Genomic DNA, 20,580 nt, shown 5'->3' with positions numbered 1-20,580 from the left:
GTTTCACAAGCTCTTTTGATAGATTGACTACCAAAAGGTCATAAATCTAATAGTTTCCTAATGTAAGCTCTGGGCAAGGAGGCTATTAACCATTATTTAATTTTACTTTTTTTTGTCTAGCAGTCTCAATTTATTAGCTTAAATATTTCATTTGACTGAAGTATTTGAGAGAGGAAAAAAATGTCTGATCATTAAACTGAATTTGGCTAAATCAAGTAGAGAGAGCAGGCCATTTCCAGCACTGAGCAGCCTAGCAGATACAAAGGGAAGGAAGAATGTCAGTTATTTTCTAGAACAAAATGAAAATTGTTCTTTTTATGATAAAGAAGATAATACTCTTTGTAAAAAAAAAATTGTCTCTGGCAAATTCCCACTTATCCTTTAGTAAACTATGCTGAAGTTTACTTGGAAAAATTTCTTTGACTAGGTTAGGCTGCCCTAGTACATGACGATGTTAACCTGTACTTCTTCACTGAACTTATTACAATATAAATAATAATATGTGTAATTATCTTTTAAATTTATGCTTCCCTACAGTATATAAGTTCCATGAGGGCAGGAATTGTGTCTTATTCCCCACTGTGTTCTCCTTCCTGGCACATTCTCTAGCCCAGGTCTGATCAGTTAATAACTTCAGTGAATAAGGATAAATAAAAATAGAATGCCTATATTCTTAATTCCCAAATAAAAATGGATAACATTTTAGTAAGCTTATTTTTTTCTATGTTTTTGTGGTTGAGAAATTACTCTATGTACAATTTTCTAGTTTTCTCACTTAATGTTATCTAGTTTTTCCTTTTTATTTTTTGGGGTGTTGGGCATTGAAATCAGGGCACTCTATCACTGAGCTACATTCCCAGCCCTTTAAATTTTTTTTTTCTTTTTAAAATTTTGAGACAGAGTTTCACTAAGTTGGGGAGGCTGTCCTCAAATTTGTGATCCTCCTGCTTCAGCCTTCTGAATCACTGGAATTACAGGTATGTATCACCAAGCCTGGCTTAGTTTTTCTTTTAATGATTTTTTGAAGGTTTTTTTTTTTAATTTAATTTTTTTATTAGCTACACATGACATTACAATGATCTTGGCAATTCATATTTGAATCATTGGGGTATAATTTCTCATTTTTCTAATTGTACAGATTGCAGAATCACACTGGTCATAGAGTCACCTATATACATACAGCAATCATAATGTCTATTTTTAATGATTTTTTTAACTTAAAAAGCTGTGTCAATCCATGATAAAACACAAAGCTTTAAATAATAACAAAGAATGGAGAACAAAAGTCCTCTTAGATCCCAATCTTCATTCAAGAGGTAACCACTGTTAAAGGTTAAGTACTTTCATTAGTTTCCTATTGCTGTCTTAACAAATAAGCACACATTTAGTGGTTTAAAACAAATGCATTATAGTTCTGGAGGTTGAAAGTTCAAAATGGGTTGGCAGAGCTGCACTGCTTTTGGAAGCTCTAGGGAAGCATTCATTCTCTTGCCTTTTCCAGCTTCTAGAAAATAAACTCATGGCACTTTATCACTCTGACCACTCCTACCATCTTCACATCTCTGACCTCCTTGCCTTCTTCTTTTAATGACTCCTGTGATTACACTGGATCAATCCTGATAATCCAGTATAATATCTCCCTCTCACTATCTATAAATCACACTTGCAAATTTCCTTTTGCTATGTAGGGCAACATAGTCATAAGTTCTAGGGATAAGAACATAGATAACTTTTTTGCTTTTTTTTTTGATACCAAGGATTTAACCCAAGTGCCTTTTATCACTAAGCCACATCCCCAGCCCTTTTTATTTTTGAGACAGGTTCTCTTTACATTGCTTAGGGCCTGGCTAAGTTGCTGGCTTTGAATTAGTGATCCCCTTATCTCAGCCTCCCTAGCCACTAGGACTACAGGGCACTGCCACACTCAGCTTGGACACAGATATCTTTAGGGAGCCATTATTCTGCCTACAATGATATCCATCTAGCAATTTTCTATAAAACTTTACAATACATGGTGTCATTAAAATATTTACTAAATGTCCCTGCAATTTTAGAGAATTTCACCAGATGCTTAATGAATAAAATCGATGTATAATTAAATAAAAGTCAATTAAACAAAATCAACTGCACTTGTAAAAAATTCTCAAATCATGGAGCACTGAATTCTTTATCAATTAGCTTTTTTTCAATAGAACCACTGGGTTCTTGATGGACAAGAGAGAACTATACGAGGAAGCAATCGTTGAACTGTTAAAGCATTTGACATAACTTTATGACCGGGTCACTATGGCATTTTAATGACTGCACAGGATTTTCAAGTTCTACTTTTGCATTGCAGCAATGTTATTAAGGGTTAGTTTGAAGCTAATTAGAAGGTCATGAGATGGAAATGGATTACAGTAGAATAATAAACTATTGTTAAGTGGTTCACTGAAAGCAGGGAAGAAACATATTCAGGCCAAGTGAAAATGGAATTTAAGGTGGCCTAGTATCAAAATCAGAACTAGAAAATGATACAAATACACTAGAATAAAACCCTTTTGTTTTAATTATTTTTCTATTTGTATTGTATTATATATCTAATTTACTTTAATTGAATTTAATCTTGCCCAAAGAAATATATTTGGCTGTTGATACAAAATGCTTCAATCAAATACTTTGGGTTTTGACTGTTGCAGCAAACAGACTTGCCTGTAGGAACTAAATGTATACTACAAAACACACTGAAAAATCTCTCTCAAGGGTCATGTTTTGATCCTGATTAAACGTATCCTTTCCACTCATTTTATTTCTTATCATTTTTTTATTAGTCACAAAAGTATTTACAGTAGGTTTACACGAGTTTGTCTTCCAAATTGCTCGGGGTAAATATTTAAACCAGACTTTACTTGTATACAAATCCTTTACTTGTATACAGGTAATGTATGTGATCTCTATGTTTTAAAAAAAGGGCACACCTACTGTGCATTCAGTTGTACAGGCCAGATCAGATCTCCAAAAGTCATCTTTGAAACTGTCATTTATGACTTCCCTAATAGAATCCATCCCCAGGTTCTGATGTTGTAACTTTAAAATCCCTTTTGGTTACCTCCATTTTTCATTATCTCTATTCTTAATACTCTGGTCTAAGCTACCATTGCCTGGATGGTAGCAATAGCCTTCTAAATTCTGCACCCATTCTCCTCTTTGGAGTCAGTATGCTCTCTCCCTTTCTGGAACTTTCCAGTGGGTTTAGGATCCAGGCTCATAACTAGCCTTCAAGGGAGGTGGTACCTGCTTAGCAATTCAGCCCTTATCTTGTAGCACTCTCTGTTCTCTTCTGTGAACTGCAAGACTAATGCCATTCTAAAAGCTTGTCTAACAAGTCAAGCCCCTTTCCTCCACAAAGGATCTGTAAGGATTGTTTGCTCTGCTTTACAGTCATCTCTTCCCTGTCCTCCTCCTTTGCCTCAGTAACTTGTTAATTTCAGCTCAATTCATTTCCTCAGAGAAACCCACTCTGGATTTTCTTTAAATGGTTGAATCTCCCACTGGGAACTTTCCTACTAGTATTTTACAGTTGTTTAAATGCTTCTATTTTTAATGTTTGGCTCCCCCAGGCTGTAAACTCTGTCAGGACAGGAACTTGCTCAGTCTCTGCTCTTATGTGTTGCCTATGCCTAGCACAACACCTGGTATACAGCTGGTGCTTTTGTTAGTTTTTCTTCATATGACAAAAAACCTGAGGAAAAGTTTATTTTGGCTTATGGTTTCAGAGGTTCAGTCTATAGTGGGTTGATGCCATTTTTCTGGGCCTGAGGTGAGGCATAACAGGTGAAAGGGTATGGTAGAGAAAAGCTGCTCACCTCATGGTAGCTGAGAAGCAAAAAAGAGGGGGAGGAGCCAGAGGGCAAGATATAATCCCCAAGGCACACCCTCAGTGACCCACCTCCTCCAACCTGCCTATAGTTACCACCCAGTTAGACCATTCAAATTAGTAATCCATCAAATGAATTAATCTATTGATTAGGTTTTGGCTAATCATAATCTAATAATTTAACCTCCTGCATTAGTACAGGGCTTTTGGGGGTCATCTCATACCCAAATCACAACAGTGTTTCATGAGTATCTGTTGAATGAATAAAATAACATAGTAATTTTCTTGATGCAGAAAGGAAAGGGAGTGGGGGAGGAAAGATAAGGAAGCCATACAGGTAAAAGAAGAAGGCAAGAATAATCTATGATCACTAGGGATCTTGGAATTAGGAAGGTCAACCTTAGTTATCATTTGATTGAAGAATATCAGTAAAAACAGCTTGGACAGACTTTGTGGAGTGACTTACTATAATGCTCAGCTATAAAACTTTTATTAAAGAAGCTAGAAATGTGTGCATCTATGTGTAACTGTTTAAAATATTTTTCTTTTAGTTGTAGATGGACACAATGACTTTATTTTATTTATTTATTTTTATGTGGTGTTGAGGATTGAACCCAGTGCCTCACATGTGCTAGGCAAGCACTCTACCACTGAGCCATAACCCCAACCCCTAGTGTAATTTTGATCAATAAGACGCCCATTTTCTCTTTCAGTTATAAAATTAATGCTTAATTAATTCACTTTCAGGATAATTTAAGTTAATGAATAACTGAATGGAATTCCAGTCTAAACCCAGACTATGGCTAATAATTCTAACCAAACAAATTATCTAAACACAGACTATGGCTAATAATTCTAACCATACAAATTATAAACAATATTATATTTTAATAGATAAAAAGTATTTCTAATAGGGAATGTGTTTACAACTGTTCACATGTCCTTCATTTCTGGGTAAAGATGGCTGTTGCCTGTACTTGAAAAACAGTTTAAATGGGGAGGGGGGGGAGAAGAGAGAGGAATAGAAATCTACTTCTTTTAATATGACAATGAATATTCTAATCCAAGAGCTAATGATTAAGGTGCTAAACCCATTACTTTTAAAACTAAATAGCCTCAAAATAGACATGTTTTATTGAAAGAAAACAGAATACCCAGAAATACTATACTTAATAGAACTTAATAAAGGAGTACCATGAGACAAAAGAAAGGTAAGGAGTATGTAGAAAATTTTGTTGGATGCCAATTTTGATAAAAGTAGTGCCCGGTCGGTATAGCAGAGAGTCTCTCTCTCTGCCTTCTGGCCCCCATAAACTCACGTCTCCCTGTACTGGTCATCACCCTGAGTTTCTGAGGACATGCCACAAAGTTCTGAGTGGCCTGTATATAGCAATGGATAATTCACCAGTAACTTATAGCACAGACCAAAGTATATTCCAGATACTAAGAGTTAAACACAAAATTAAAAGAAAACAAGAAATTAAACATTAGAAATCTGCTGCCTTCAGAGATTTGCCTTTCTAGCTCTTTCTCATCATTTGGGTCTCGGATCAAATGTTACTGTTATGGTTTGGATGTGAGGTGTCCCCCAAAAGCTTACATGTGAGACAATGATAAAGTTCAGAGAAATGATTGGGTTGTAAGAGTCTTAATCCAATCAGTGATTTAATCCCCTATAGGGATTAACTGAAGTGGTAGAGTGTGGCTGTAGGAGGTGGGAATCAGAGTGTGGCTTTGGGTATATATTTGTATCTGTTGAGTGGAGTCTCTCTGCCTTCTGGTCACCATGATGTGAGCTGCTTTCCTCTGCCACACCCCAAGCACTGAAGAATGGAGCTGGCCTTCTGTGGACTAAGACCTCTGAAACCATGAGCCCTCAAATAAACTTTTCCTCCTCTGGTCATATCTTTAGTCATACCAGAGAAAAAGTTGACTAAAACAGTTGCCTTAGTTTTTTCCTGACTACACCACTGAAAGAGTGTCTCCTTTCTCCATTTTCTATCACTTTCTCCTATTTGTATCATTATGTGAATTTATTGTATTCATTTTTCTTTTTGTCTGCTTTTCTTACAGGAATGTGAGGTTCATTAGTGCAAGAAGTTCTAAGTATTTCTTGCTTGTATATTATCATCATTCAATAAGTTTTTGTTGAATTAATGAGTAAATGAAAGGCATTCTTGGTAGTGTATTAACTTTCTAGGCTTCATATAATATAAAACCTAAATTTGAGTAATTAGCATTAAGCCTCTCATAAAGTACAATAGCAAATGAAACAAAAGGGAAAGAGACAGGGAATGGGAAAAACAAAAGCATAAAATACGCAAGAGTTAATGATACTGCTTTATAAAGACATTTATGTTTTACATAAAATTTATATCAGAGGACACACAGATAGTTTGGAAACAATAACAAGATCTTGACAGTAATCAAAGAATTAGAAGTAAAACAACCTTGAGGTAACATTTTGTATCAAGGAGTTTAAAGGAAAAAATGGTGTAATTTGGTGTTAGCCTGTGTATTCTGATAGCATTGCAAGCTTTTATACTTTGGAAAGCAACATCTGAGTACTTGTTAAAGACATTTTTAAATATTTTGACCCACGACTCCTATTCGAGGAAAATTACAAAAAGAAAATAACTCAACAGATATAATGCCAAGTGTAAAAAAATATTCCTTATAATATTATTTTCTCAGTAAAACTTAGAATAGCTGTATTGCTCAATAGAGGGGCAATTCCTTCTTTATTTGAAGCGTCAATAATGGATGGAATTTCATGTTACCATTAAATGTTAAAATTGTAAGGACTATGAAGCATCTTGTAAACATGGTCATACTACAAGAATTTAAAACTGTATATATAGAGAATGGTGGCACATAGCTATGTGATCTTTGTTGCTTTCAGATAGGTTTTAGCTCTAACATTAGAGAATTAACTAAAGAAGCAAAACATGTTCACATCCTTCTACTATTAGGCCTCAAGTCTCTGAATTGCAGCATTCACTCATATCTCCCCTTGAAATTTATCACCTTTTGTGGCAAAACACTTGTTCTTCCCACCATAACCTGCTTCATATACTCTCAAGAACTGGCAGTACTATGCAAAAAGTGAAATCGCTTTTTAAAATTTGTGGATTCATAGGTTCTTTCCCCTTTCATTTTTTTTTCCTTAAATATTACATCTACTTTATAATACAAAAATCGAAAACGCAGTTAAGGATTAAAAACCCAGCATCCCCCAGTATTCTCGCTTCATTTCCCGGGAAAACTTGATTGAAAATGCTGAGTCCTAAAAGCAGGCGGAGGGCGGGTCTCCAGGAGGTCGCAACAAATAAAACGCAGGCGCACCCGCCGCTCTGCTTTACGGCACGCGTCCCGCCCCTCCAGGTACGGGAAGTGCGGAGCCGGCAAGCATGGCCGCCGCCTGCTTTCCCGGCCGGCTGGCGGCTGCCCTGGCAGCCTTGTTGCTCTTGTTTTTCGGAAGCTTGGCAGCTAGTCAGCTCGAGGTAGGAATTGGGCTATTTTGATGAGTTGGCCGTAGGAGGACGGCTGTGTAGTGGCCGCGAGCGCGTAGCAGATGTCCTATACACAGTAGTTTGACAGCAGCCTCCCTCCTGGAATCTTCAACCTCACCAGCGCTAGCGGGTGGGGAGGGTGACCCTGGGAACCGGACAGGATCGTGTCTGTCAGTTTTAGTCTTTAAAAATGGCCATTGAAAGGAATCAAATCCTTGGAGACAGAGGAGAACTTGCCTTTACTCCTACGTGTGTGCAGTCTTTCCTGGCAGGTGAATGTCAACACCGGAGTGCAGTACCTACTTCCCTCCTACTTAATAGGATTTTCTTTCTTCCTTCCTTTCTTTTCTTTTTTTTTTGGACCAGGGATTGAACCAGGGACTCGTAATCACTGAGCCACATCCACATCCCTTTTTGTTTTTTAAATTTTGAGACAAGGTCTCTCTAAGTTGCTTAGAGCTTCGCTAAATTGCCGAGGCTGGCTTGGAACTTTTGACCCTCCTGCCTCAGCCTCCGGACCCGCTGGGATTATAGGTTTGCGCCACCACACCTGGCTACAAGGCTCTTTTGATAACAGTCAGATGGGTACTCTTTTTTATACTAGCCTTCCAGGCGCCGCCCCCCTCCCCGCCCTTCTTTAATGTGTTTACTAACACTGTACTCAGATGGTTTTTCAGTTCTATAATTTTGATCTCTAGCATCATTTTCAGATTTGCATATTCAGCTGATTAAGGGGCCCAGATAGTCAGCAGACGTTTGGAAATCAGTGTCCAAAGTTTTATCTCACCTCCTTTTAGAAAGGCAGGCAAGGAAAAACTAAACATCTCTTTTCTCTTGTATTTCGTAGCCCAAAAGTGTTGCTGGTAAACTAGATACCCGGGAGTCCTAATTATCGCTAAATTTTGTGTTCTGAACTCTTATAAGTGACTTTACCTCTGTAGTTTCACCAGTGTAATTCAGGCTATGGTCGTTTCTTGTCTATACTATTGTAATTTATTTTGTTTCCTTTAGGCTTCTGTTCTCCTTTACATTAAATCCTATTTTTTTTTTTTTTCAGTTAGATTCTATCCCAGAACCGGGGGAGCTTAAATACTGAGTTACATTCCCAGCGCTCCCCACCCTTTTTTTTTTTTTCTTAACTTTGAGACAGGGTCTCCATAAGTTGCTGAGGCTAGTTTTCAATTTGTGATCCTCCCCTATCAGCCTCCTGAGTCCCTGGGACTACAGGTGTGTGCCATTGTGGCTGACCCCATTGTTGTTTTTTGTAGCTGCACAGTTGCTGTGCTTTTTCACAGTTTCAGGTTTTATACCTCCAATTTCTTTTGTCTGTTCCTTTATTAAGTTTCAGTAAAAACAACCTCTGTAGAACCTTTCCCTGTCTCTTACTTTTCCCTTTACTGTTGTAGTTGGTACATTCAACTAATACAGCAGTTACCCATTAGAGCCCATGTATTCTTTATGTGTTTTTTACTTGTTTCTTCTTTTTTTCTATCTTTTAAAATTTGTTATAATTAGTTATACATGACAGTAGAATGCATTTGACACATCATACATAAATGGAGTATAATTTCTTATTCTTCTGGTTGTACATGATGCAGAATAACACCAGCCATCTAGTCATATATGTACATAGAGTAATAATGTCAGATTCATTCTCCTATCCTTCTTATCCACAAACCCTCCCTTCCCTTCACTCCCTTCTATGGAATCCAAAGTAACTCTATATTCTTCCCTACCCACCCCCCTTATTTTGAATTAGCATGTGTCTATCAGAGAAAACATTCGACCTTTGTTTTTTTGAGCCAATTCCCCCAAACCATGCATTCTTTGTATTGTTATTTCATACTTCTCACTTAGGATACAGTAATTTCCAAAGTGGTTTGTCAGGAGTCGGTCTTTTTTCCAACCTGTTCTCCAGTTGCAGCTGGAATAACTTTTTAAAATCCACATCTGATAATGTCATTGTTATATCCATTAATGCTGTTCTGCTATTCTAAAGGTAAAGAACAAATCTTAAATAATTCAGATTAAAAAAAATCTTCATCAATACCCATAGACCCCGCTGCTTACATCTAGAATTCTTTTGCTGTTTCTTCCTTTCAAATGTCTAGTTATACTAAACTTCTTTCAGTTTCTCAAACCTTTTAGCTCTCTTCTGCCATTGGTCCATATTTCCTCTGTTTGGAATTGTCTTCCCTCCTTTCTTCATCTTTTGATTAACCCAAATGCCATTTCTTTAGGGAAATGTTTTCTGCCAAGTCCCCGTGTTATACTTTTTTTTTTTATAGAGATTTTCTTTGCTTTATAGGAGTTATATATAGTTCATTTTTATTTATGCTTAGTATGTGCTATCCTATTGAAGGCAAGTACTATGGCTATTTTTGCCCATTATAGTATTCTAATCACTCAGGGCAGTGGTTGGTACGTGATGTCCAATGAATGTGATGAATTAATGAATGTTGCATAGTAAAGTGATGTGTTTGTATGCTTGTCTGCCTTATTAAATGCTGGAATTCTTAAGAGAAACAGCATGCTTTTTAGTGATTTTCCTAAGACTGTACATTATGTGGTACCTGGAACATATGAGGTGCTTCATTAACTACACATAGTTTAAATAACTTTATAATGACTATATTGTCTAAAAAAAAATTAGAGTTACCACCTCAAAATTTTCACTAAAGTCTTAATGAAGTAAGAATATTGGGGCTGAAAAGTACATTAGAGATTTTTTGGGTCAAGTCTCATTTTCTGCATCAGAAAAGTCATTTAAGAGCTAAATGACTTACATCAATCTCACCCAGTCATATTTTAGCTGAGGTCGTCAAATTACTAAGCCAATACTTTATCCACTATAGGACTTTGCTTTCTTCAACATCTGGGCAACTATAGTATAGACAACTATAGTATAGACAAGGGTTTGTATGGGGAGGAAAAAACTGTATATTCTACTCATACATATTTGAGTAGAACTTTTTATTTTATTCTCCCTGAAATTTTTCTGTTAGCCACATAATTAAAACAGCTAATATTTGTTGTGCATTATGTTCTAATCGCTATTCTTGCATTTGGTGAGTTAAATAATGCTATTGCCATTTATAGATAGCACAGTAGAGGCAGAGAAGTTAAATGACTTTCCTAAATTTATACAACTAGTGAGTAATAGAGCCAGATTTGAACCCAAGCATTTTGACTGTTATTGTAATTAATACTGTTTGGGAGCAGATCTGAGGTAAGCATGGTTTCGATCCATTATTTTTTTAACGTATAAATAATATCGTGTTCAAGATGGTATTGGATGGCAAATATTCAAACATCCATAACAGATGGGTGAAATGGTACGTGGCAGTATGCTAGACTATGTGTTCAATTGAATATATTGGTGAGTTTGAATAAAATGCCCAGCACATAGTAGGAATAGGTAGTGAATGAAGTTTTGACAGGAAAGATATGAATTGTTATATGTAGAATCAAGACATGAGAGAAATCATTCACAGTTTTAAAAAAACGAATGGAAAATTAAAAGCATATGAGGAAGATTTGGCTGCATTTGAGATAAAATATTTTAAAAACAAATAGTCCTACAATAATATCCCCCAGCAAAAACAAAAACAAAAATTCAGTCGTTTAAAAAAATAATAAAAAAAATATATATATATATTATATTTTTTTTAGTTGTTGATAGATCTTATTTTATTTATTTATACATGGTGCTGAGAATCAAACCTAGTGCCTCACACTCGCCAGGCCAGGGTGCTACTGCTGAGCCCTAGCCCCAGCCCCACCAAATTCAGCAATTTTTATGGATGCATCAACACATCTGTCTGACTTAATATTGTGACCAATATTAAAGAGTGAACATAATTGCAGAGATTTTAATAAATGAACAGCAATGATTACTAAATGATTAAAAAGACTTCTATGAGAAATTTGAGTAGTGATTGTTTTGGTTGGGGAAGTAGGGAGTTTTTTCTTATGGGGATTAAAAACTATGATATTACTAAAAGTGAAATATTAATATTTGAGAAGTTCTTGGCATAAACATTTTCATTGCAGAGTGATGAGTTTAATGGAGAGATTATCAGAGTACAATCTAGAAGGAGATTTTGAAATTTTTAGTTTTATGGTACAACTTTTATGTAATAGTTTCTTATTCTGAACCCATCATTCATGTAGTTTCAGTTTTCTAGGGGATTCTTGTTTTGTTCACTGTCAGTAAAGGCATGTGTACTATGTATTCATTCAAAAGATATCTATTCAAAGCCTGGTATGGTGATACATGTCTATAATATGAGCTACTCCAGAGGGCAATTTAGTGAGACCCTGTCTCACCAAAAAAAAAAAAAAGATGTAATTCAGTGGTAGAACACCCCCTAGGTTCAACCCCTAGTTACATGCCCCTTCCCCCAATAAAAAAGTAAAAAATTACTCAAAATTTACTGTGTGCCAATTTTTGAAAAATAATTAAAGCATCTGACCTACTGGAGCTTACACCCTATGGGAAAATAATAGTATGCATAGTAAATGAATTAATGGTATATAATAATGAGGAAAATAAGGTAAAGAAAATGATGAGGTGAAATTGCAGTTTTTCTTTTTTAGAACTGGGGATTGAACCCAGTGATGCTCTACACCTAAGCCACATCCCCAGCCTTTTCTGTTTTTTAAATTTGAATCAAGGTCTCCTTAAGTTGCTGGGGCTGCTCTTGAACTAGTGATCCTTCTGGTGAGGTTGCAGTTTTGAACGATAATCTTGTAAAATCTTTTGAACAGATATTCTATATTCTCTGTAAAGAACACTCTAATAGTTCTCAGGTATGGAAAGAGTAAAATGTGATTTCTATAATAAACTTTCATTTGTGTAATGATTAATAATTTTTTAAAGCAGAGGCACACATATCTTTATAGACCAGTAAAATGGCACTGTGATAGAGTTGGCATCCTTTGATTTCACATAGAAAGAGAGTGAGTATCAAGGGAGGTTCCCCCCCCCCCCCTTCCTCCGCCTTTTGTGTGTGTGTGTGTGTGTTTTGTTTGTTTGTTTGTTTGGTGATGCTGAGGATGTAAGGACCTGATGCATGGTATGCAAGGACTCTACCACTAAGCTATATACTCAGTCCAGGAGTCAAGCATCTTAATTAAGGTTACTCTGCTTAATTAGTCTCAAGCAAGACTGAAATCTAGATCTCCAGATTTCTAGTTCAAGGCTATTTTTTTTCCCATAGTATTTTAAACTAGGGATTCTTCCCAACCTCCACATAGTATCTTAAACTAGGGCTTCCCCCCCCTCAATATAGTATCTTGTACTAATTTCTATTTAAGTTGGTTCTTTATTTTGTTCATAAGGTCAAACACTAGTATCTTCAGAAACTTCCATATATTGATTAAAGTCCATGAGTCTTCACTGTCCATTAACAGTCTTTATCTGGAAAATTGGAGCTTTTTCTTAATCATTTTGCTGTTTTTGACTGATAGGATCAAGCAGAACAATTCTTTAGAAGTGGCCATACAAACAACTGGGCTGTTTTGGTAAGTATATTCTATAATTGTATACCTTGCCATTCACATTAGTTATGTATCTGAAATATTTTGCATGCATCAAATTTTTGAAAATAAAATTTATTCTTTCTTTTTTTTTTTAGAAGAAATTCTTTATTTTGAGTTGGTTATATTTTAAATTGACCACATCAACTAAAACTATTCTAATAATATTCCTTTCCCTAAATTTACTTGTTAGGCGGTAATTTGTAAATAAATATAAGAATAAACTAGGGCTGCTATTGTTAAAGGAAGCATTTTATAAAATGTAGAATTATTTTAAGCTGGAAATGAGTGGATATATCTTCTATGTCTAACATTAGTTTATAGTTGCTCTATTTATGCTGTTTTATTTTTATAATTGTTTTTTCTGTTTACAAAACAGTTAATGATAATTGTAAAAACTTCAAAAATATAATACGGAAAGGTTTAAAAGAAGACAGATTAATTTTATGTTGTGAATTTTACCTCAATTAAAGGAAAAAAGAGAGGGGAAATATCTTCAATTCACATATTTCAGAGTCAGTATTTTGGTAACCCCCTCTCCATTTAAAGAAGAAAAATATAAGCATAAAATAGATTCAAGATTTTATATAACTGGGATTATAAAATACCTGCTGTTTTACAGTACCTTAGCTTATTTTGGGATACCTTCTCTGCTGGTAGATATGCAGATATGTATCCTTTGTATAGGCTGTATTGTTTCTGTTAGGAATATACCATTATCTGAAGATAAGTATTTAGATGCTAAAATTTTCATTATTTAATCATAGTTGTGTTGAATATTTTTGTTTTACATACATTTTTGTGAACTTGATTGATTTTTCTCTTTTTTTCTTCTTCTCTTTTTTGATGGATTAAACCTAGCAACACTCTACAAGTAGGCTGCATCCCTAACCCTTATTATTTTTAATTTTGAGACAGGATCTCACTAAGTTGCCCATGCTGGCCTTGAACTTGTGATCCTCTTGCTTTAGCCTCCCAAATAGCTGGGATTACGGGAGTGCTCTACTGTGCACAGCTTAACTGATTTTCTCTTTAGGATAAATTCCTAGGCAAAAAATACTAAGTTGTGGAACATGATTGTCTCCAGAAAGGTTATGCCCTTTCTTCTAAACCTAAGTAAACTGTGCATTAACTTGTTTCTTTTTGGCTGCTGAGTAACAATTAAATTTGTCTCAGTTTTCATTGGTTCGATTCTTACTAAGATTTGTTTATTGGCTTATTTTTTTCTTTTGCCTTATTTCTGCTTTGTGTGAATTAACATTTTTAATTTATCTGGATTAAGAAATTTGTATTTTTTCATTCCCTGAACAGAATGCATGTTATCAATTTTACTTTTCTTATATTTGGATGATAGTTTCACTTGTGAGGTTTTTACTTAATGACATTTACATGATTAGAAGATAGAATAAGTTTGACTTAATGAAAAAAGATATAAAAAGGTTATCCTACTCTATTCCCTTTTGCTATAAAAAATAGCAGAGACTGGATAATTTATAGAGAATAAAGGTTGATTTGGCTCACATTTCTGAGACTTGAAGGTTCAAGAACATGGTCCTGGCATCTCCTCTGTATTGGATAATGGCTTTCTTACTGCATTATGTCATGGCAAAGGGTGTTGCATGGTGAGAAAGGTGAATTTGCTAGCTCAGGTCTCTCTCTTCCTCTGATGCCATCATTGGATGGGATGATCCCACCCTGATGACCTTATTTAATTCTGATTACCTCTGAAGGGCTTCCAAATATCATCAACATATGAAATTGGGTATTAAGTTTGTAACACATGAACTTGGGATGTCACATTCAAATGATAGCAATGAACTAGAAGAAAGAATGTAAAGAGTAAGTTCAAAGAGGCAGGAAAGAAAGCTGATTTTTATGAAAAAGGGAACAAAGAATGCACAGCATCTCAGAGCCATTAACTCATGCTGGAAAGGAAAGAAAATGGGAGCACAGATTATAAGAGCAGTGGGAGTTTTAAGGAGGTGGGTAGAAGAATTCAGCTAACATGCAGAACAAACATAAAAGACTATAATTAACTTTACTAACACCAAAGTAGAATGTTTGAATGTTTGAGACCTTATAAGTTTATTAAGAATTGTTTTGTAAAAGTATGTAATTATCTACTGGTTGCTATGCATATTCGTATCAATTGTAATTTTATTCTGATTAAATAGAATAGTATAACATGGTCTCATATTCTTCTTATTCCTCATAGGAGATTTTATGAAGGAATTTAACAAAAGCTGCTTGAGACAAGGAGAGAGGTTTTCAATAAAGCTGCTTGAGACAAGGAGAGAGGTTTTCAATAACTACTTAAAAAATGAGGAAAATTATTAGGAGCCAGGACATGGTCTACCAAACTGAAAGGATAAATTTGTTCTACAGGAAAATCAGGGCTCTTCTATTACAAGTCTATAGGGAAATCTAAGAAGAGGGAATGTCTATCAGTTGCCAAATTCCTTCTTTTTTAGAACTAAGAGCCTATTAGCTTAGCTTACATTACTACTACATTAAAGCTGTTCTCACTTGGGTACCCTCTAAGCAAGTTCCTTTTGAGTTTTAGTAACTTGGGTTCCAGATGAAGAATAGAGGGTGAAAAAAGAGACATTTGTATAAATTCATGACAACTTCAGTTTTCATATTTTGTCCAGTATTTTATACATTAGACTTAATACTGTATAGTGAAACTTTAATAAATTGAACTTTCTTAAATGGAAAGTTATGAAATGTGAACAGGACCAACTGAAAGTACTAAAAATGAATTCTTTCAATGTTACATTGTTTATAGTTTTAAAAAAAATCTAACACCCCCCCCCCCCCCCAGTTTGGATTAATTGGAAGTTAGTATTGGTTCAATGATCAGATTTTACTCTTGTAAAATAACTGAGGGAACTTTTGCCACAAGAGGGAGATAGAAGGAAAGTTGGATTTCATTTTGGTTTCTAATTTGTTTTGCATAAACATTTCTGACTCTGTTTTAAAAGAAATATTGTAAAGATAATCCATATTCATGGGAAGAAAGAGTATAGTGAGAAAGGGTATAAACTGAAAAATTATTTCACCCCTTTTGACCCTCATTTTTATTTTCTAGTGGTAATCACTATAAATTGTTTCTTGTATATCCTTTCAGAAATTTCCAGTGTGTACAATCATGTTTGTATCTACACTTCTTTCTTTCTCTCTCCCTCTCTTTTATTTTGGGTATAGAGGCTTGAACCCAGGGGTGCTTAACCACTGAGCCACATCCCTAGCCCTTTTTAAAAATTTTTAATTTGACCCAGGGTGTTGTTAAATTGCTTAGGGTCTCACTAAATTGCTAAGGCTGACTTTGAACTTGTGAGCCTCCTGCCTCAGCCTCCTGAACTGCATGTGTCACCGTGCCCATCTGTCCTCTCTTTATAAAAAACTACTGGTCTTCTAAATGACATTACCATATGCCCTTGCTTTTAAAAAAATTCCATTCAGTGAATATTTGACAATTTATATTAGTTAGTATTTTCCTGGTCCTTTCCATTTTCCCATCTTAATTTTCTGTCTAATAAATTGGATGTGAAAAAGAGGGTAGTTTTTTAGGTTTCTGCTTATTAGACAGTATAATGGATGCAAAAAGCTTTTGTGTATGCATAAAATGCAATGAAAATATTGGTTTTTATTATGATTAATTCAGATGTAAATTGTTTTATATATTTTTTCTGCTTCAATAAGGGAACCTGTGGATCTTTTTTTGCTAGCTTTTTTTGGACAGTAATTTGTTTTCCAGCTCTTTGGTTTTTAGTTTTGCTAGTACAGGCAATGTTATAGTGAAAAGCCTTCAGTACATATTTTTGCATACTTGCATGAGCTAAATGAAAAGATATGTACATTTTCAAACTTGATGCATATTACAGATTACCTTCTTAAAAGGTTTATATTAATTTTTACATATCCATCAGTCAGCTCTGAGTACTTATTTCCTCACATCCTTGACAATGATATTCATTAGAAGAGTTTTTGATATTTATCAATCTGATTTGTTTTTTTTAAAGAATGGCTGAAATCGAGTGAGCAAGTTTGAATTTCATTGTCCATTTTTAATGCTTTTGATATGAAATGCTTGTTCTTATCCTTTCCTCTTTTTAAAAATTAGTTTGTTCATTTTTTCTTAATAAATTATAATTGAGAAAATTATACCTTATAATTTTGAGTTTTTCATTTGCTAGGATTTTAATGGTATTTTTGACATATGGAGTTTTATATTTTTATGTGATCAAAATTGTTGTCTTTTCCTTATTGGATTCTAGGATGAAAATTCACTTTAATTAAAAGATATCATATAGTTCCTTTTTATTTGACAGAGGCAAGAACATTTATATTATTCTCAAAATTGTCATTATATATAGTATAAGCACAAGAAGGAGTGTGCTCACTTGGATACACTATTAACTGACCCTAGTCTCTGTTTACCTCCTATATAATGGATTCTCAAGACACTAACTCTTGAGTTATAGTGTACGATTTTGCTAGAACCATTGATATCGTTTTTAGTTAATCTTTTTTTAAGTGTTGAATTATTTCTTATTTTCTAATAGTTCATTGGGCTTATTATGTATTATGTATATTTAAAACTGCTTTGTATAGGATGTTTTAGTCTTATCCTCAATGTCTCACAAATAAGGAAGCAATCAAGAGTGAAACAAATATATAACCTAAAGTAGCTAATTTTCTCTATTCTGTGAAGAGGTTAAGGGCATTTTCTTTGATTCTAAACAATTTAATCTTTTACAAATAGGGATCTTATAGAATTGCAGAAATTGAGTGTAACTATGTTGGTTCAATATTTGATTAAATTCCTTGAAGATTTTTTCTCTTAAACTGAATGGTCTTTTTGTATTTGTTATGGTATGAAAGGCCTATCTTTAGAGAAATGGTTTATTGACTGTTTCTTGTTTCTAAGCCTGACATTCTTTCTTCAGGCATTTCTATGTCATACCTAAAGAAAAATAATTCTGTAAATCCATGGCTTACTTCGACTCATAAAAATCATATATTTGTTTTAATACTTTAGGTGTGTACATCCCGATTCTGGTTTAATTATCGACATGTTGCAAATACTCTTTCTGTTTACAGAAGTGTCAAGAGGCTAGGTATTCCTGACAGGTAAGAAGTCTTAATTAATTCTGAACTTCAGTGAAGATAACCCTTAGATGACTGTTACTATACTTTGTGTTTCTTTTGAAAGAGGTAAAGAAACCTTATTTGAATTGTTTTTGTTCTTGTTAGAACAAACCTTTATGTGTAAAGCAGATGTTACTTAAGATATTAATGACATATTACATAGAAGAACAATCAAAATACAGCTTAAAAATTAGATAAAGTACAATTATTTAGTGTTATATATTTACTAAATGCTTAGGATTTTTAATTGCAGGTAACAGGGCAATTCTGACTGATTTAGGAGAAAAGGGACTGTTGATAATATATTGATTAGTTCAAAACCTGGGAAGGCCGTAACCTTAAAAAGTCAGAAACAAGAAAGACTAGATAGCAGAAAAGACATAGCTAGAAATCTTGACATAAAACCAGTCTTGTGACAAACAGTGTGGCTGCAAATTGAGGAAGGCTAGAATTGACTACAGCATGGCTGCTCCTTTTGCCTTTGGAAACTTAATGTTGATGCTGCCTCCTTCTACCAGAATCCAACCTTTTCTGTTCCAACTTTGTGCTATCTCCAGATTTTACTGGGTAAGATAAGAAGAGTAATTGGTAGGAGTATGTGGCATTGTTGGTTTTTATGGGCTGTCTCTTCTATGAAGATTAATAAAGTGGGGGCATTTCCAAGTTACAGGGAGGGAGTTCAGATACTAGGCAGTACCCCACACCTCCACCGGGATCATGTCCTCTCCATTTCGTTTACCTTTGGTAAATTTGTTTTTGATAGTAACAAAGCAGTGATAACAAGAAACTGTAGTCAATTGAGTTATTTATTTGATTTATTTAGTACCTGTGTAGAAAGAGCTTTTGTAGTGAGATTGAATTTGAAATTTGGCTTAAGATGATTTTGATTACATCACTTCACATACTAAGCCTATTTTCTCATCTTTTACCTGGTGCTGATAGTTCCTTCTTTGCAGAATTCAAGTTCTTGCTATAAAAAAAAAAAAATGGAGGTATGAATAAAATGCTGCTGGAGCAGAAGGCAAGTAGTATATGACTCAGGAAACGAAGCTATACTACATTCTGTGTAAACAGATCATTTAATCCCGAAAAACCAACAAAACTATAATTTGATTCTTGTGATTCATCTGGAAGTTAAGGCAACTAGTCTTAAGTTTGGAAACTTAAAAAATTAAAACTTTTAAAAATTACATTAAATTAAGTCTGAGAAAGAGGTTGATTTGTTGTATCACATATACAGGTATAATTCTTGTCATGGATGGCTTTTGACAGAGCATAGCTTTAATTTTTACCTGATCTGCTAAATTTACTTTACTCATACAATTTGTGACTCTTATAAAAGCATTTCCTGACTCCCTTATTTGCTTCTACAGGTGTAAATGTTTATTTTAACATGGGTATTCTAAGTATTTTATGTCTTCCTCATTAGGTTGTAAACTCTGAAGGGAACAAGAACTGTGTTTCTTTTCCTCTGTGCTAGAGATCAGACTCAGGGTCTTGGACACACTAGGCAGGCTACACTTGCAGTCCCCAAGGATTGTGTTTTATTTCATTTTGTATTTCTAGCATCTACTATAGGGTCTAATACACAGGTAAGTGCTCAACAGAAGTTACATAAAAAATATATGACTTTGAAACATTTTATCACTTATACATAGCAAACACAAGCTTTCATTTTAAAATTAAAAATACTTATATTCCTTAAATTGTATTAGTTTGGTTTTCAGAAAATGTTTATCTGATATTAATGACATTAATAAAGGGCTGGGGTTGTGGCTCAGTGCTGGAACACTCGCCTCGCACATGTGAGGCACTGGGTTTGAACCTCAGCACCACATAAAAATAAAATAGAGGTATTGTGTCCAACTACAACTAAAAGATAAAAAAAGACATTAATAAATATGTTGCCAGAATTTTACATTATTACTTGAAAATATTTACTCAGGGAAAAGAGATATTAATAGTGTCATTGGGCAATGAGTCCCATGGTTCTTATCTTCCCAAAAGAAAGATTTCTGTTGAGAGACACAAATAGAAAAAGCAAAGGGTTTATTTAGCCAAAAGGAAGTATGCTCCAGAGAGCATGGAGTAGGCAGTTTTATGAGAGGGATAGCTTCCTATGTTTTGAGTTGTGGGCTTTTATGGCCTTCTTGGGCTCTTCCCATCCCAAGGATTATTTATTTGGGATGGTTATAGCCTTCCTGCCTAAGTTTAATGTGCCTGCTCCTGAACTTGGCCATTTTGGCAATTTCCCAAGGTTAGAGTATATTCATTTTCTTCAGATGGATAGGGAGCTATCTGACTGTAAGGAGCTGGTACTTGGGCAGTGTAATGGCAAGCTGAGTGCCATGGGGTGGAGCCTGAATTTCCTTTCCCTATCTCCCTTGCTCAAGTCTGTCTAGCTACCTATCTAACAAAAGTTCTGTGGGTAAGTGAAAATACCTACTTGTAAAACCCTCATAAGTACTTTATAGCTTGACTATAATAATATTTAAGTTCCATGCAGGAATTGTGTTC

At 34.7% G+C, this 20,580-nt stretch overlaps 1 protein-coding gene across 2 annotated transcripts in view; it reads left to right on the top strand.

Moving 5' to 3' along the window:
* Positions 1-7,228: 7,228 nt before the first annotated feature.
* The window catches only part of Pigk (phosphatidylinositol glycan anchor biosynthesis class K), a 128,603-nt gene continuing 115,251 nt past the window's right edge, over positions 7,229-20,580 (top strand). For both annotated transcript variants that reach the window (XM_046443165.2, XM_058578932.1), the window contains exons 1-3: positions 7,229-7,359; positions 12,841-12,894; positions 17,954-18,045. In XM_046443165.2, the coding sequence (XP_046299121.1) occupies positions 7,267-7,359; positions 12,841-12,894; positions 17,954-18,045 (239 nt within the window). In that variant the 5' untranslated portion in view covers positions 7,229-7,266. The remainder of the gene's footprint in view (positions 7,360-12,840; positions 12,895-17,953; positions 18,046-20,580) is intronic.

This window comes from Marmota monax, unplaced genomic scaffold, assembly GCF_021218885.2.
Source record: "Marmota monax isolate L192 unplaced genomic scaffold, Marmota_monax_Labrador192_F-V1.1 WCK01_AAM20220418_F8-fsc00046, whole genome shotgun sequence".
NCBI classification, from domain to species: domain Eukaryota; kingdom Metazoa; phylum Chordata; class Mammalia; order Rodentia; family Sciuridae; genus Marmota; species Marmota monax.
This window is presented reverse-complemented; position numbering and strand designations above follow the sequence as displayed.